General features: G+C 38.6%; 1 protein-coding gene across 1 annotated transcript in view; it reads left to right on the plus strand.

Annotated features, from left to right (window-relative positions):
• Nucleotides 1-3103: 3103 nt before the first annotated feature.
• TMPRSS7 (transmembrane protease, serine 7) overlaps nucleotides 3104-14128 on the plus strand; it is a 31185-nt gene continuing 20160 nt past the window's right edge. Inside the window, 7 exon segments of the mRNA XM_008948893.1 lie at nucleotides 3104-3204; nucleotides 3206-3314; nucleotides 7597-7789; nucleotides 8524-8654; nucleotides 10960-11027; nucleotides 11957-12150; nucleotides 13017-13055. Of these exon segments, the coding sequence (XP_008947141.1) occupies nucleotides 3104-3204; nucleotides 3206-3314; nucleotides 7597-7789; nucleotides 8524-8654; nucleotides 10960-11027; nucleotides 11957-12150; nucleotides 13017-13055 (835 nt within the window).

Here is a 14128-nt window from a genome sequence, read left to right on the forward strand (position 1 = left end):
GTATGCAAAAGAATTCTTACAGGTACCAAGTCCACTTTATGGTAGAATTAGCTTTGCATTGTGTATGGACTCAACTTTCTCTCATGTTTTTGTGCATTCTGTTAGACATTGCCACTTAGAAAAGGAAGATCCTAAAATACAAATAAACTCTGTCATTTCTGATGTTCAGTTTGGAAAAAAATGTCCTGCTGAGCTTAGTAGCTCTCTAGAGTACCCTGATGTCTTAGCTGATGCTGGCAAGCTGTTTCTAGGCTCTGGTCTATTAAAGGAGCAAGAAGGACTGCCTCTGAACAGATCATGAAGGCAGCTTTGGTCAGAAGGGAAACATTTCTATTTTGTAGATGATAGGTTTGATAAATTAGGTAATTGCCTCTTTTCTATCTGCACTCAGTGGGGAAAGTGTGATTGATCTTCTGTTCTGAATGCTTCTCTGCCACCGTTGTGTATGGACTGAGTCTAGAAAGCAAACTTGGATTTATATGCCTAACTTTTCGACAGTGTCAGACAGGTGAGATGAATCCTACCTTTCCCCTTGCCTAGCACTAGGACTGTGTAGCACAAGACAGGGTTTTTCTCCTAGAGAGCTGAATCACTGATATTCCAGCTTCCTCCACGTTATCTATGTAATACAGGCAGACATCTCAGATGTGGCTTGAGGCTGTTGTGCAGATCTGCTGCCAGCCCTCTCCTTAATCAGGGACTCAGTGGGCTGTGCCTGCTTCTATGTCTTGTAAAGAGGGAGAAAACAGAAAATCAGCCTGCCAAACAGATGTTCAAGAGGATACCACAGCCCTAAGACAGAATGATGCAAGTAAAACCAAGAGTCACTGTGCGAATAAAGTGAGAAATGTGTGATTTGTGAGAGTGGGTTTTGTGGTAGTAGGAAAACATGGCTTGGTGGAACTGGTCTGGAAGCCATGACAAGGGCTAGAAAATAGGATGTTTCTGAAACTAATCAATATAGGTGTTACGTTGATTTGGGTCAGAGAGAGATAAGAGACAGGTTTTGATATGCATTACCTGCAGGAGATAAAAACAAGCTGCTTAATACCAGTTCATGCTTAGCCAATATTACCTTAAATCCCATGTCCCTTTCAGGGAGATCTGTGTGAAAGAATGTTTCTCCACAGAGCTCAGAAATAGAATAATTGGCTCACATTAACTTTTCAAGCTGACCTGGAGTCACTGATATTTGCCAGGGCAAATAGTCTCACTCTCTCAACGGTTTGCACTGACTTTGGATTTCTATAATCTTCAGACTTTTTTTAATATATATATATAGGGAATGTACAATCAATGAAACAGAAGGAAATAGCAGTGGTCATGTTCATAAGATTATTTGTAATGCTTTTCATGATTTTTTTTAGTTTGCCAACATCATTATTATTCTTAGCTTTACTTGGAAGCAGAATGCACTTATCTTGAAAACAACCTCAAAACTAATTTTACTTTTTAAAAGGACGAGAGGGGGAAGTAAGTAGCAGCTACCGCAACACTGTTGTGGGTTAGTGGTGGCGACCAGCCAAACACCCACCCAGCTTCTCTGTCCCTCCCTCCCCTCAGCAAGATGGGAAGAGAAAGTGAGAAGAAGAGAAAAGAGAGAAAAATATTTTTTTTTGACGCAAAGACAGGGAGATTACTTGCCAATCACTGTTGCAGACAAAACAAACACAACTTGGGGAGAATTGACTTAATTTGTTGACAAGGAAAATAAAAATGTAACCAGTAATTTGGGTAGTGGGAAACAAAAAGGGAAACATTGAAGTGACACTGCTCTTACCCCCTGCGGGGTAAAGCATTTTTGTGTACAATGCTCTTTGAACTTGTGGACCAGTTTCTGAAATACCATTTGTATTATAATAACTCCCTGTGCAGAGGACAGTGGAAGACTTTAGGGAATTACATGAACACTCTGAGACCATGGTAGTCCCCAAAAAATTAATTGTAATTAAAACAAAAAAATGTTGAAAGCAATTATATATAATAATATGGAAGAAAATAATAGATTTTCCTATGCTACTAAAGAATTAATAAGGCCCAGATCTTAATATACCACTTCATATAGTTAAAATGCCTTGAAGTTCTAGAACAAATAACAAAGAATGACTGAGGACAGAAATATTGTGCTTCAGGGCATGAGCCCAAGGCTAACACACAGACAAGGAATATTTCCATTTACAAGTGCATTATCTAACTGCTGCATTTTTTGCCTTGCAGTTGAAGGTATCTGTTGCTGGTTACACTGATGGAGCATAGGTTGCACCTGGAGCTCACCTGTTACGAGGTCTGGCTACATCTCTTCTATACCTCTACTACTGTATTGTATTGTTAAAGTTTTTATGATTGTTAGTCTAGGTTTATACCTTTGAAGATAAATTAATAGAAAGTTTTGTGGTTGTGTGTGTTTGTTTGTTTGTTTGTTTGTTTGCTTTTTAAATAAAATGTTGCCATCGCTCCAGATCCATTTCTGAAGCTGACCCAAGGAAGGTATTGAGGCTGCTAACTATAGAGCTGTCTATACTTTTAAGTGATTAACATCCATTGAGAAAAGTACTGGTTTACATGCTCTATAAATATTTAATTACCAGAGAAAATAGGATGGAACTGTTACGTTGCAAGTGACTTCCTGTATCTGATTAGAAAAAGGATTCTCAGTTTGAAGCCTGATCTATTTTGACAATGCAAAAGTATGTTGCCTGGAGCAGCTTATTTCTCAGTTAAAATAAAGTAACCAAATCTGAGTATTCAAATGGTAAGTTTAAAAATTCTAAAAAAGTCTAGAAAGATGCTCTTCTTAGTTGCCAATGGTTATCTGCTACTTGTAGCACTCGTCTACAGGGTGCTTAAAAATTTCATTTTCATTTTTTACTTGATGATTTTGCTCTCATATTTACATTTTGCTTGCTAATTTTCTTGTTTATGGCTACAAATTTTGTGAAATTTTAATGATACACAGATTTTTAACACTGTGGTTTTGTTTTAATAAGTTGGAGTCTATTTCAGCTTAAAAAGACTGTGAAAAGTCTATTCATTCAGCCCAAATTTGATGTCTCAAGTTACTTGATAGCATTCTTCTAGTATTCACAGAAGAGCAATGGGGCAGATGAGATTACAACTGGAAACTCATCAAAGTAAATTGATGCCTCTCTTCATCCTGGACATTGCTGTTGGTTGTCTTCAGCTTCAAAAGGAGGAGTAGCACCTGGAAAAAGGTGCAAGGCTTTCTTTCAGCTGGGGCAAGCAATACAATTAATTCTGCTGGCATGGATGAAAAAAATGATCACCCAGCAGCTAAACCTGAAGAAGAACTAAGTGTAAGTAGGTGACTTAAGCATTCTTGATTTCATGCACTTCCTGACACTATCAGAACTTCTATCATCTAATTTGCAAATATTAAACCTAACATCTGAGTTGATTTGTTATAACTTTGTTTATAACTTAATCTGAAAATGTCAACATATGTTTGTATATTTTCAGATTTGCTAGCAACAAGTATTTCCAGAGAGATAATGGGAATGTCAGTGTGACCGTATAAAAATCTTATACTAGTGTCATGGCAGCATGCTTTTCTAAAAATGAATCAATTTCTAGGCAGGAAAGGCAACTTTAAAGTAGGTAAAGTGTTTTATTTTTCACTGAGAAGATACAGAAAGGGATTATTGTATGAGCGTTAACTCATGACAAAGAAGTAATTAAATAATTTAGTGTATGGTGATAGTCAAATTACAATTTCAGCTGGAAACCAATTCTAGAATACAAAAACTAAGTTGTAATAGAGAGGAAAGCTGAATTAATAGTTGTGATCTTTATTGAGGGAAGGGAATAGCTTAACTTTGCCTTTGGTTTTGGTATTATGAAGTGTTTATGGTAAATTAATGTAACCTGGGGAAATACTTAAAATGCAGAGCATAGCATTCAATATTCCTAGCCAATCCTGTATAACAGAGAATTTCTATCTAGAATCCAAATAAAACTATTCTATTTAGAACCCTGTCTAACAGAACTTGGCTATTCAAGACTTAGTTGCATTTTAAAAAAAGGTTAGACTTGCTGTAGATAGAATTAAGATACTGATTGTTTCAAATGCATACTTATAGTCCAGTGATGTCACTATTGAGCAGTCTTTAACAATCCTTGACAGGTACTTTGTATCTAGTTTTAAAGAATATAATGGTCTGGTTAGCTCTACAGCAACAAAAAGGAATAACATATGAAAACTTAAATATAAAATATTCTTGGGGAAGATTGAAAGCACTAACTGTCCCTATTGATCTGCAGTGGCCCACATATCAGATGAGAAAACTGAACCTTCATTGACAGTCTCTCGCTGTCAGAGCTTTAAACAGACAGGCAACCTGGGTTTCATCCTTATACAGGATAGTTCTCAGTAAGGTTGTTAGAAAATACAGAAGACAGGTGAATTGAGTCCTTCTTGGGAACATGTAAAACATGTGCAGTTAACTACCTAGACAGATGTGAGCCTGAAATCTTCCAGTTCAATGCTTTCACATTTTATCTGAGGAAATTGCAAAGTGTATTACTAGGTCTTAATTCTTCTATTAATTATTATTACTTATTTTTCTTCTCGTCTTTGAAGACCCTCAAGTCAAAGGTTCCCAGCTGTCGTATTTGACTACAAAATTGACAGAGTATTTGTGATGATGTTGCTTGTAAGAGTACACACAGCTCCCTTATTTAAGGCATTGTCCCACTGAGTTTTAAGTAGCCTCCAGGGATGGAGTTTTCCTGACCTCTCTGGGCATTTCTTTTCTCCAACACCCTCCTGACTCCTGCAACTGGAATTTTCCCTGCTGCCATGTGAATGCTGTGGTTCTCTCTTCACTGTGCATCAGTGAAAAAAGTGTGGCACTGTTTTCTCTGTAACCCACTTCAGGTATTTAAATCTATAATTAGATTTACTCACACTGACTTTTCCTCCTTGTTTCTAGCTAAACAACCCTGGGGCTCTTAACTTTTTGCTATACATCATGTCCTACAGCATCTTACCTCTTGATGGAACTTTCCTGGAATTGCTCCAGTTTATTAATGTCTGTCATACTGATGGGCCCAAAACTGGACACAGCACTTCAGCTGTGCCTCTACTGCTGTTGGGCAGAAGAAAACATCTAAATACCGTAAATTATTTCACAGCACTGCTTTTGCAAATGGCTACTAATTTTTTGGCATTTCCTGGGTATCAAGCACATAGTTTTTGTAGCCACTATATTAAATTTAGCATCCCACATTGATAACTTGGAGTACAGTTCTTGGCTGGATATCCTGACTTTCATAATCTTTTCCCTCCTCAAGTGAAAATAGTTAGTAGGGATGAAAAAAATTAGTCCTGTGTCCATGCCTTTTAGTTTTTTAGTTTACAGCAGACCACAGACTCTTGCAGTGTACCTTCTGAGAGGCTTCAAAGAACAAAATGATGGTAAATGGCCTAGCATCTTGTTGCAGACCTTCTCCTTGCTGTCTACCCTTTGTAGCTCTGCAGAGGCTAAGAAGGGTCTATTGCACAGAGGGAACAGTCAGGTCTGCCCAGGTCACGGTCTGTGCCATTGTACGTGCATCTGTTCTAGTGTGATTGTGAATTCCTCTGTGTGTTTCTGTGTAGGCACTGAAAGAGACAGGTGATGGAACAGGGATGTGTCCCTCAGCAGAGTGAGGCTATCTGCACCATGAGCAAACCATACACCAGTTATCATTGGTCTTTGTCGGAGATTCCTTACTCGCATTGCTGAGAGATGACAGACCTCTCAGTAGGTCCTAACACACTAGTGACATAAAATCAGCTGTGAAGTGGGGGAGACCCACTTTCAAAGTGCCTTTAAAATTAAGTTATTCCAAGGATGAAGATCAAAACAAACAAACAAAAAAGAGCTCTTCCCTTATATATATGATGGTGAGGTTCAGTTTTATCTTTGTATATATGCAGTCCTGAGCCAGGTCTTTTTGTCTCAAAGTCTGTTTTGTGCTTCACATTAAGAACTGTTGCTGTTGACAGCTGTTTGTTAATGCCCCCAGCCATGGAAAATGCACAGCTTCCTAAGGAAGCTTCTTAAGAGCTTCCCTCTCACTAGCATCAACATGTTTTCTAAGTATTTTTCTTGAGTTCCTTGTTGATGTAGCAATATTATGCAACTTATTTTATATTTGTGATATAAGGAGGAAATTGAAAGTATTTTATAGTTCTAGTTCTGGTTCAGCTGGGTATTACAGCTGTGCTCCTCTTCATACATAGTGTACTTTGTCATAAATGCCCTGATTGATCCAGGAATTTGCCAGCTAACCTCTGCAGAGATGGGACAATGAATTGACTTGAGAAAAGGTGATTGAACTTCTCACTGGTCTCACAACGAAGTATTTGACTACCATGGGAGAACTCCAAGAGGGAATTTTATGAAGCCCCAGAGATTTTTCCAAGGCAGCTCTTGCTGTGCTTGCAGCAACACTTAGACATTCTTTGTATGTTTAAGTGCATTTATTATATCCTGCAGACAAAAATGTCTCGGGGAGTGCCTGATATAAACAGAGCTTCCAGGACAGACTAAACTGTAGATAAATAATATAAGAAGCAGAAAGTACTCCTGCAAATGTATTTTGAATCTAGCTTTAGAAAACCTGGAGCTGTAGTTCAAAATAAACTCTCAAGGGGATGGATATCCAGGTGGTGGCCTTGTCTAGGTCCCATTCCAGTAAGACCTGTGCTGTGTTGTCCCATTTGCTGGAGGGAACTGCTTAGAGGCAGCTGGACATACAGGAGGAAGCTGTCCACACCCACTGCACCTCGTCCTGAAAAGAAGCAGAGATTTTTTTCTGAGGAAGGTGTGAGTAGAGCCTACTTTCATAGTTCTGGTCTGAGAAGCAAGTGGAGCTTTTTAATTTTTCTTTTTTTTTTTTCTAAGGAGGGGAACAGTAGTGTCATTTTGACCATGAGCTGCAGGGTGTGCTATACCCATCTTCTGATTTCTCAGGAGGGAAATGGCAAGCCATAATATTGGAACAAGGACTGACTATTTGAATATCATGCTAACCTCTCCCTCCCCATTTGCACAAAGGGGGGAATGAATGGCTGAATGTGTGTTTGCTTCTGCACTAAGCTTGCATAAACATAGCAAAGACTTTGGGTCATGAGACACCTTGTTAGGCTGTGTTACCAAGATGCTGTTCTGCAGCACTTTTCTGTGTATGTACCTCAGCTGCAGACAGCGAAAAGTAATTCAGCATTGTCTATACTTTGGTCTGAAGAGGGCTAACTTACTTTCCACTAATGAGGAATGCACAAGCGTGCTAGCACTCATTCATATCCCTAATGCTGAGTAGCTGTTGCATGTTGAGCCTTTATCCTAAATTGTGTTTTTACCTGCTTATGGAATCCCTTATGCAATAGGGATGAACTCTGTGTTATAGCTTCAAGTGTCTGGAAGAAAAGGACCTTATTGTATGACTGAAGTTTTAGACTACTACAGAGTGAATTATAGTAGTATATATGCAGTAACAGACAAATATACATGGGAATCTGTTCTAGTTGTTGGTCAGTCAATTACTGTTAGAAATGTTCCACATTTTTTGTTGTCTTTCCCCTTATTTTAGGTAGCCAACATCTCAGTCCAAACGGTAACTGCAGAAGACAAGTTGGCAAAGAGGATTCTAGCATGGAAAAAACATGGCAAATTGAAGAAAAAAGATAAGTTGCTGTGGAATTTTCAAAACAAAATAATTCTCTTTACCCTCATTCTATTCATTTTAGGAGTTGTAACCTGGACATTACTGTGGCTTTTCATTGGTGAGTTGCCAAAATCTCAGGCCAATTACATACATCACTATCCCCAATAGTATTCAGGAGAAGTAACATCCTAAACCAAACTGAAAGTGCTTTCTCAAACAAAAAGTCCTGAAAGACACTTGGGTGTCTTTGCAAACACTTAACAAATAATTATAAGAGCAGGCATAGCTGGGTGTAGGACCTGTTTGGTCTAGGAAGTGTGACTTTAAGTGTTATGCAAAACATTTTTTTTTTAATGTGCTAGCTAATAGCGTACACCTGACAGTTTCTATAAGCTTGATTTTTCAGAAATTTTTACTTCTACTGTATTTCTTGGCCTGCTGAAGGCGAGGTAAATCCTTTGTCTCTCATGCAGAACAGATTGAAAGAAATTTAAGGAGATTAAAATGCAGATATGTCTAATTGGTCTGTAAAAGCTATGTTCTCCTTTTTAGACCCCCTGATGTGAATTCTGCCTAGGATTCTACAGGGATGCTCCCGAATCTGCATTTTGATATTGCCTTCATTATGCTTGTTCATTTGTCTGGTGGTACCTTACCTTGTGTGTGCTCAATTAACCTTCATATTGTTGTACTCATCTAGAAAGGTCTGGCTGTGAAAACGGTGTTCTTTGGTAGTTATTCCCACTGTTAGGGCAACTAGATTAATTTGGTTTAGAATTTAACCAGAAAAAATAATTTCACTGATACTAAGAACAAAAAATAAAAGGAGGCCAACTGTCATCTTTCTTGCAGTTCAGGCAGAAAACAAAGATGCCTTGTATTTTGTTGGACTGTTTCGTGTTGCCAACATAGAGTTTCTCCCAGAATATAGGCAGAAGGAGTCAAAAGAATTCCTCTCCGTGGCACAGAATGTGCAAGATGTGGTAAGATGAGCTGTGAGCATGAGGTCCAACTTTCAGGTGCTGTTCAGTCTGCTGTGGTGTTCTGCTTGCCCCCCCCCCCTCTGAAAGACTATGTACAAAGAGTGGAGTACCTGCAGGTAGGAAGAAACTGACTGCTTTCAGCTTGTCAGTCACAAACTGAGTTCTGAAAAGGTCTGTTTGACTTTTGCATTTACTAAAAATGTCACATATTTCACCCCACAAATTGGAAACTGTGAACAGAACTCTACAAAAGCCCTTCAAAACTTAATTGCCACTTCTGAGACATAAAACCGATGAAGTCTTTTGCATTTAAGTTAGTATTTTTTTCCAGTCTTTCACTTTAAGGCACCTATAATTACTCTAGGGCTCTGAAATGTATTTATATTTATATTTCCTCCTGATGCTAGGTATTCCAAAGACCATTATTCATCCCAAACACCTTGCATCAGTAAAAGCAGAAACAGCAGAAACAACTGTTGTAGGCAGATAAGGCTGCTCTACAGTGGGAAGGGAGGTGTGGAAATCTTGGCTAAAAGGGTATTTGACTTTAAAGACAGTTCATATAGGGAAGAAAAAGAAATAAATATCAGGAAATGTAGCACTGTCCAGATCAGGATTCAAGCAATAGCATGAAAACAGCTAAACAAACAAAATAATAATGTTGGATGCTACCAAGAGATTTTTGAATAATTGCTAGTTTTGTCATCTTATAAACTCATGTTCCTGTTTTCCAGGTCTATCTTCTCTTCCCTCCCCTGCTAAAAGCTGGATGACAAAAGACTTAAAAGCAGATAGCGTAGTTTTCCTGGTCCTGCATGTCAGTGACTGAAATGCTCTCATGCAGGTGTGACAGACAAACAGGGCAGGACATGTCCTTCCTCTGCTCTACACAGAGCAGCTATGACCTGCTGTGAACCTTGTGTCTTGCTCTTGTCCCAGAGTGTCCTGCTCTTGCCACATATAGTGGAGAGAGGTGACAGCAGGTGTGAACTTCCAGTGTCACCACCTCCTACCTGGAATGTGACTTGGAAATTATTTTTTTTTGGCTGCAAACGTCGCCTAAACTCACCAATGGATTCTACACTGGTGAAACTGTGTTTCTTGGTAACGTGACTGTTGACTAAAATTGCCAGTAGGGATGTGGGGGATCTGGGGTTGGTTTGTTTTTTTTCTTTGAAACCCTTTGGCTCATGGCTCCTGGCCAAGAGACCCCTAGAGAGGTAGTGGATGTACCTCTCAAGATAGGCTCTTTTCCCCTTTGATGGTAACAGTAATATATAAAAACTCTTGTAGTCTGGAGAAAGACTGAGTTTCATCCACTTTTTTTAGGCCCTTGAAATAATTGTTCAAAGCTCCTGTGCCAAACACTAGAAGTTACTGACTAATATTAATGTGACTTTTAAAGCCTTTGCTTCAAAATAATCCAGGTTACAGTGCCTTGGGCATTAATTTTAACCATTAAGCAGCAGGATAAGGTCTGAACAGTTTGAGGTACATGCCACCTTGTGGCTTTAGAAGTGTGCCTCTGAACAAGAGGAATGAAGGTTATTGTCAGTCTGGTATCATCATATGCATACAAAGAACCCGTGGAATTGAGAGCTTGCTTTCCCCAAAGGCAGTCACACAGTGTGAAATGAGCAGTTTTTCCTTCTTCATGTGTGACACTGTATATTGGAAAGAAATATGTTAATAAAATGCCATTTGTAAAGAAAATACATACAAAATGAATTGAAATGTAAGAAAATTTCACATAAGCATTAGAAAAACAAAACAACGTTTAACTGTGAAGGTGATCAAACACTGGAACAGGTTATCCAGAGAGGTTATAGAGTCTCAATTCTTGGAAGTATTCAACTGGATTTGGCCCTGAGCGACCTAGAGTAGTTGATCCTGCTTTGAGCAGAAGGGTTTGACTAGATGCTCTGCAGTGTCCCCTTCCAATTTCAGTCTCTGTGATTCTGTTATTCAGGAAAAAGCTCTGATATCTCCTGTAACTGCACCTTTTCATGCACGCCGTTTTCATAATCCACTTTATTTGGGAAAAGCATTGCTGTACATATCAGCTGGCCAAGGGCAGAAGAGTTGATATGTCTCCTGGGAATATTGGACTTGTTACGGGTGCATTGAAGAGCTGTTCTGTTCATGCCTGCTGCTCTGCCAAGCTTGGCCAATGTATGCTCAGAAATGTGTGCATATTGCTTATTCCTGGTGGAAAAATGGATGTTCCTGGGAAGACGTAGGCACATAACATCTCCAGGTATAGCTGACCTTCAGAAATGCTAAATCTTAATACTTTCTCTTTCAGATGAACTTGGTCTACACAACCTCATCTTTCTCCAAATTTTATAAGCAGTCCACAGTTTCAGAAGTCAGGTAAAACTGTTGTTAATGTAACTATTTCTGCTAGGTAGTATATAATACAACGAGCATACAAAACAAGCCTGTTTTTGATGGTTATGATTTCATCTCTTTGCTATGTACTTGTGCTGATAGCAAAATTCACTTATAATCTATACCAATTCATTCCACAAAAGGGCAGACTAAAGTTTTATAAACAGTTCTTGTCTGCCAAGAGTAGAATATAAGGTAAACAGAAATAAAGTCCCTGAAGTGGTTTGGTGATATTCTTCCTGATAGATCACACAGTAGTTTAACCACTTAAGCATGCTGTTAGAGCACAACTCTGTTATTGACTAGGTTGCACAAATTCTGTAAGTAATGCTGTTGGTATAAAGCTATTTTCTATTGACAGAAGAAAGGGAAAATAGCTGTAGTGCAATAAAGTACACACACTCCAATATTACATGTGTAGTTAATGCTCGAGGACTAGTTATTCCAATAATCAAATACAGTTTTGGTTCAAGAGCAGGAGTTTCTATATTTCATTTTAAGATCTTTCTCCCTGCTAGGAGGTAAAGATTGGGGTGGCTGTACATGGCCTCTAATGTGTTACCTAAATAGTTTAGGAATTGCTTCTAACATGCTGCAGTGCACAGCACAGGGTGAGATGTGTAGCAATGCAGTGCTCTGCATTTCTGAAGATGATAATTCTGCTATTTCTAATTTGATCTTTAGGAGATAATCAGGAAATCAGCATAGTGAAGATCCCTAACTGGATACGAGGAGTGTGTTTTGGGGACGTACTTTATCTTTTTAATAGAGGAAAAAAAACACATTCAGTGTCAAACAAGATGGAAATGAGCCATAAACTTGTAAATTTGTACTTCTGAAGCTTGTGTTAAGAGTCTAGTCTTCAGAAAACTTTCAACTTGATGATAATCTGTAGGACCTTTTTATTTCAGTAACAACAACAATGGAGGCCTTCTTATTCATTTCTGGATCGTATTTGTGGTGCCACAGGCGAAAGGCCAAGTGCTGTGTGAGGATTGTGTAGCTGCCATTTTAAAGGATTCCATTCAGACAAGTATCGTTAACCGGACCTCGGTGGGAAGTCTTCAGGGCCTTGCAGTTGACTTGGACTCCATCGTACTAAGCGGTTAGTATTGGCACACCCCCATATCCTCGAGGAAATACTTCATTAAGCAAGCATTTTATATTGAAGCAGTAAATTCTGTAGATAAAACAAAAATTTTGTCCAATATCTTTAGCTTCTAATAATAAAATAATTATAGAAAAGGAGAAGAAAAAAAGGAAAATGAAAATAAGGAAAATAAAATCCCAATTTGACTTCAAATCAAGGTAGCTGCAAAATATCCCTGTGAATAGATTGCAAAACTTACAGTGCTTATGTTCAAATTGAACAACTAAGACTGACACCTTGTAGCTAACTTAGATTTGGGTTAGTTTGTGACTTTATGAAAAGATGGAGGGTTAAGGTTTCCACACAGATCAAACTTTAGCCCCTTCATATTAAAGATTAAAAAATAAATTATAAAGCTACCCATTCATTACACAACGCCTGTGCCTTGTCTGTCTGGGGAGGAATTAGCAATGTAGGATTTGAGTATGTTTAATGTAATTAGCTACAAAATGTATGATTTTGAGCTCTATGAACACAGGACAGAAAAAGCTTATTTGAAAAATTCTGTTCAGCTGAAAGCTGAAAAAGCTTGTGGCCAAGGGAAAATGACCTCCTGGATGCCTCTGTCTCAGTTCTTCAATTAAATTTGATTGCTCATTTGGCATGCAGTTTCTTCTTGCCTCGGGCACTAAGATGTCTGGGGACACGATAACTTGAAAGCCATTTTCAGAAATGAAGGTGGCTTGAGGGGTCTCCTTTGCTGAGATAGCTGTTTTGTCCTGTGTGTTTACTGTTATGAATAAAGAAGTGTTACTGAATTAAACCCTGAATTCTGGATTTTGGGCAAATGGGAAGCCTCACCCAACTCTTTTTCTGTGCAGCAGGTCTTCGGTCAGATTATTGGTCAACAACAGGAACAGGTAATTCACCATTTTGGCAGCTTCTTCACAGAGAAGAGGTGTAGAACAAAGTTTTTGGTTCATGTCTTAGACTCAAAGATACTGTTCAGTATTAAGAGGGTTAAGTTCAGCCTCAGCATCTATGTCCTGAGTTGCTACAAGAGTTACCAAGAGTCTTGCATGTGACAAATACAGGAACTATCTGCTTTTAGTTTGACTGATAAATTTTTCAGATGCACCAGGCTGAATGGTAGGAAATAAACTGAGTCAGTTAGTTGTTTACAGTTTACTGGGCCAGCAGTTGTCAGTCATAGGGATGTCTTGGCCACTCTTGTTCCTTGACACAGGATTACTTTTCATCTTGTAAGGTTGCACTGTTTCAGTTTTTTAAGGGTTTTTTACCTCCCCATGTCTACCTTTGTTTTTTTTCTGAGACAACTGCATTTCTGTCTGTGACTTCTGTTTCTGTTACTTTGCAAGATTTTAGTTTGTATACTTTCTCAGAATTCGACAATTACTTTTATCAGTGCACCCAAGTCAAGATGTCCTAGTACTGCTGTCCGCAGGTAGACTTTGGGTCACAGACCCTGGGCCATGGTTTGCAGTGCTTACATCATCATCAGACATATTTTCTCAAAATCCAAGTCAAGCTTGCTACAGCATTCATTTGCTCAAAATCTTTTCTGACTTAAACTGCACAGCATAGCAATATTGGCTTTTGTCACATCTCCTTACATGCATTTTAATTGCTTAAAATGATTTTGTGTATTGGTGCTTACCTGCATAGGAATTTAATTTCCCAGTTCAGTGTTCTAAGGCAGAAGAATTAGTACACCCAGCTCTTGTGTTTCAATTTATTTCAGAGTGCAATTCATAAAAGAGAAGAAAATAAGGAGAAGAGTGCAACACAAAAAAATTGATGCTAAGGCTTTTTTAGGGCTTACCTTTCATATAAAGAGAGAAGGATGACCTGCCGTGTTCTAGGTGCCTTTCAGAGAATTACAGTGTAGTCAACCACGGGTGGCACCTGGTATCCATGAGAAGTGCAGTGCTGGTATACAATAAAGTTGCAGGCAAACAACAACATGGATTAC

Source organism: Merops nubicus, unplaced genomic scaffold, assembly GCF_000691845.1.
Source record: "Merops nubicus isolate BGI_N331 unplaced genomic scaffold, ASM69184v1 scaffold461, whole genome shotgun sequence".
In the NCBI taxonomy this organism is placed as follows: domain Eukaryota; kingdom Metazoa; phylum Chordata; class Aves; order Coraciiformes; family Meropidae; genus Merops; species Merops nubicus.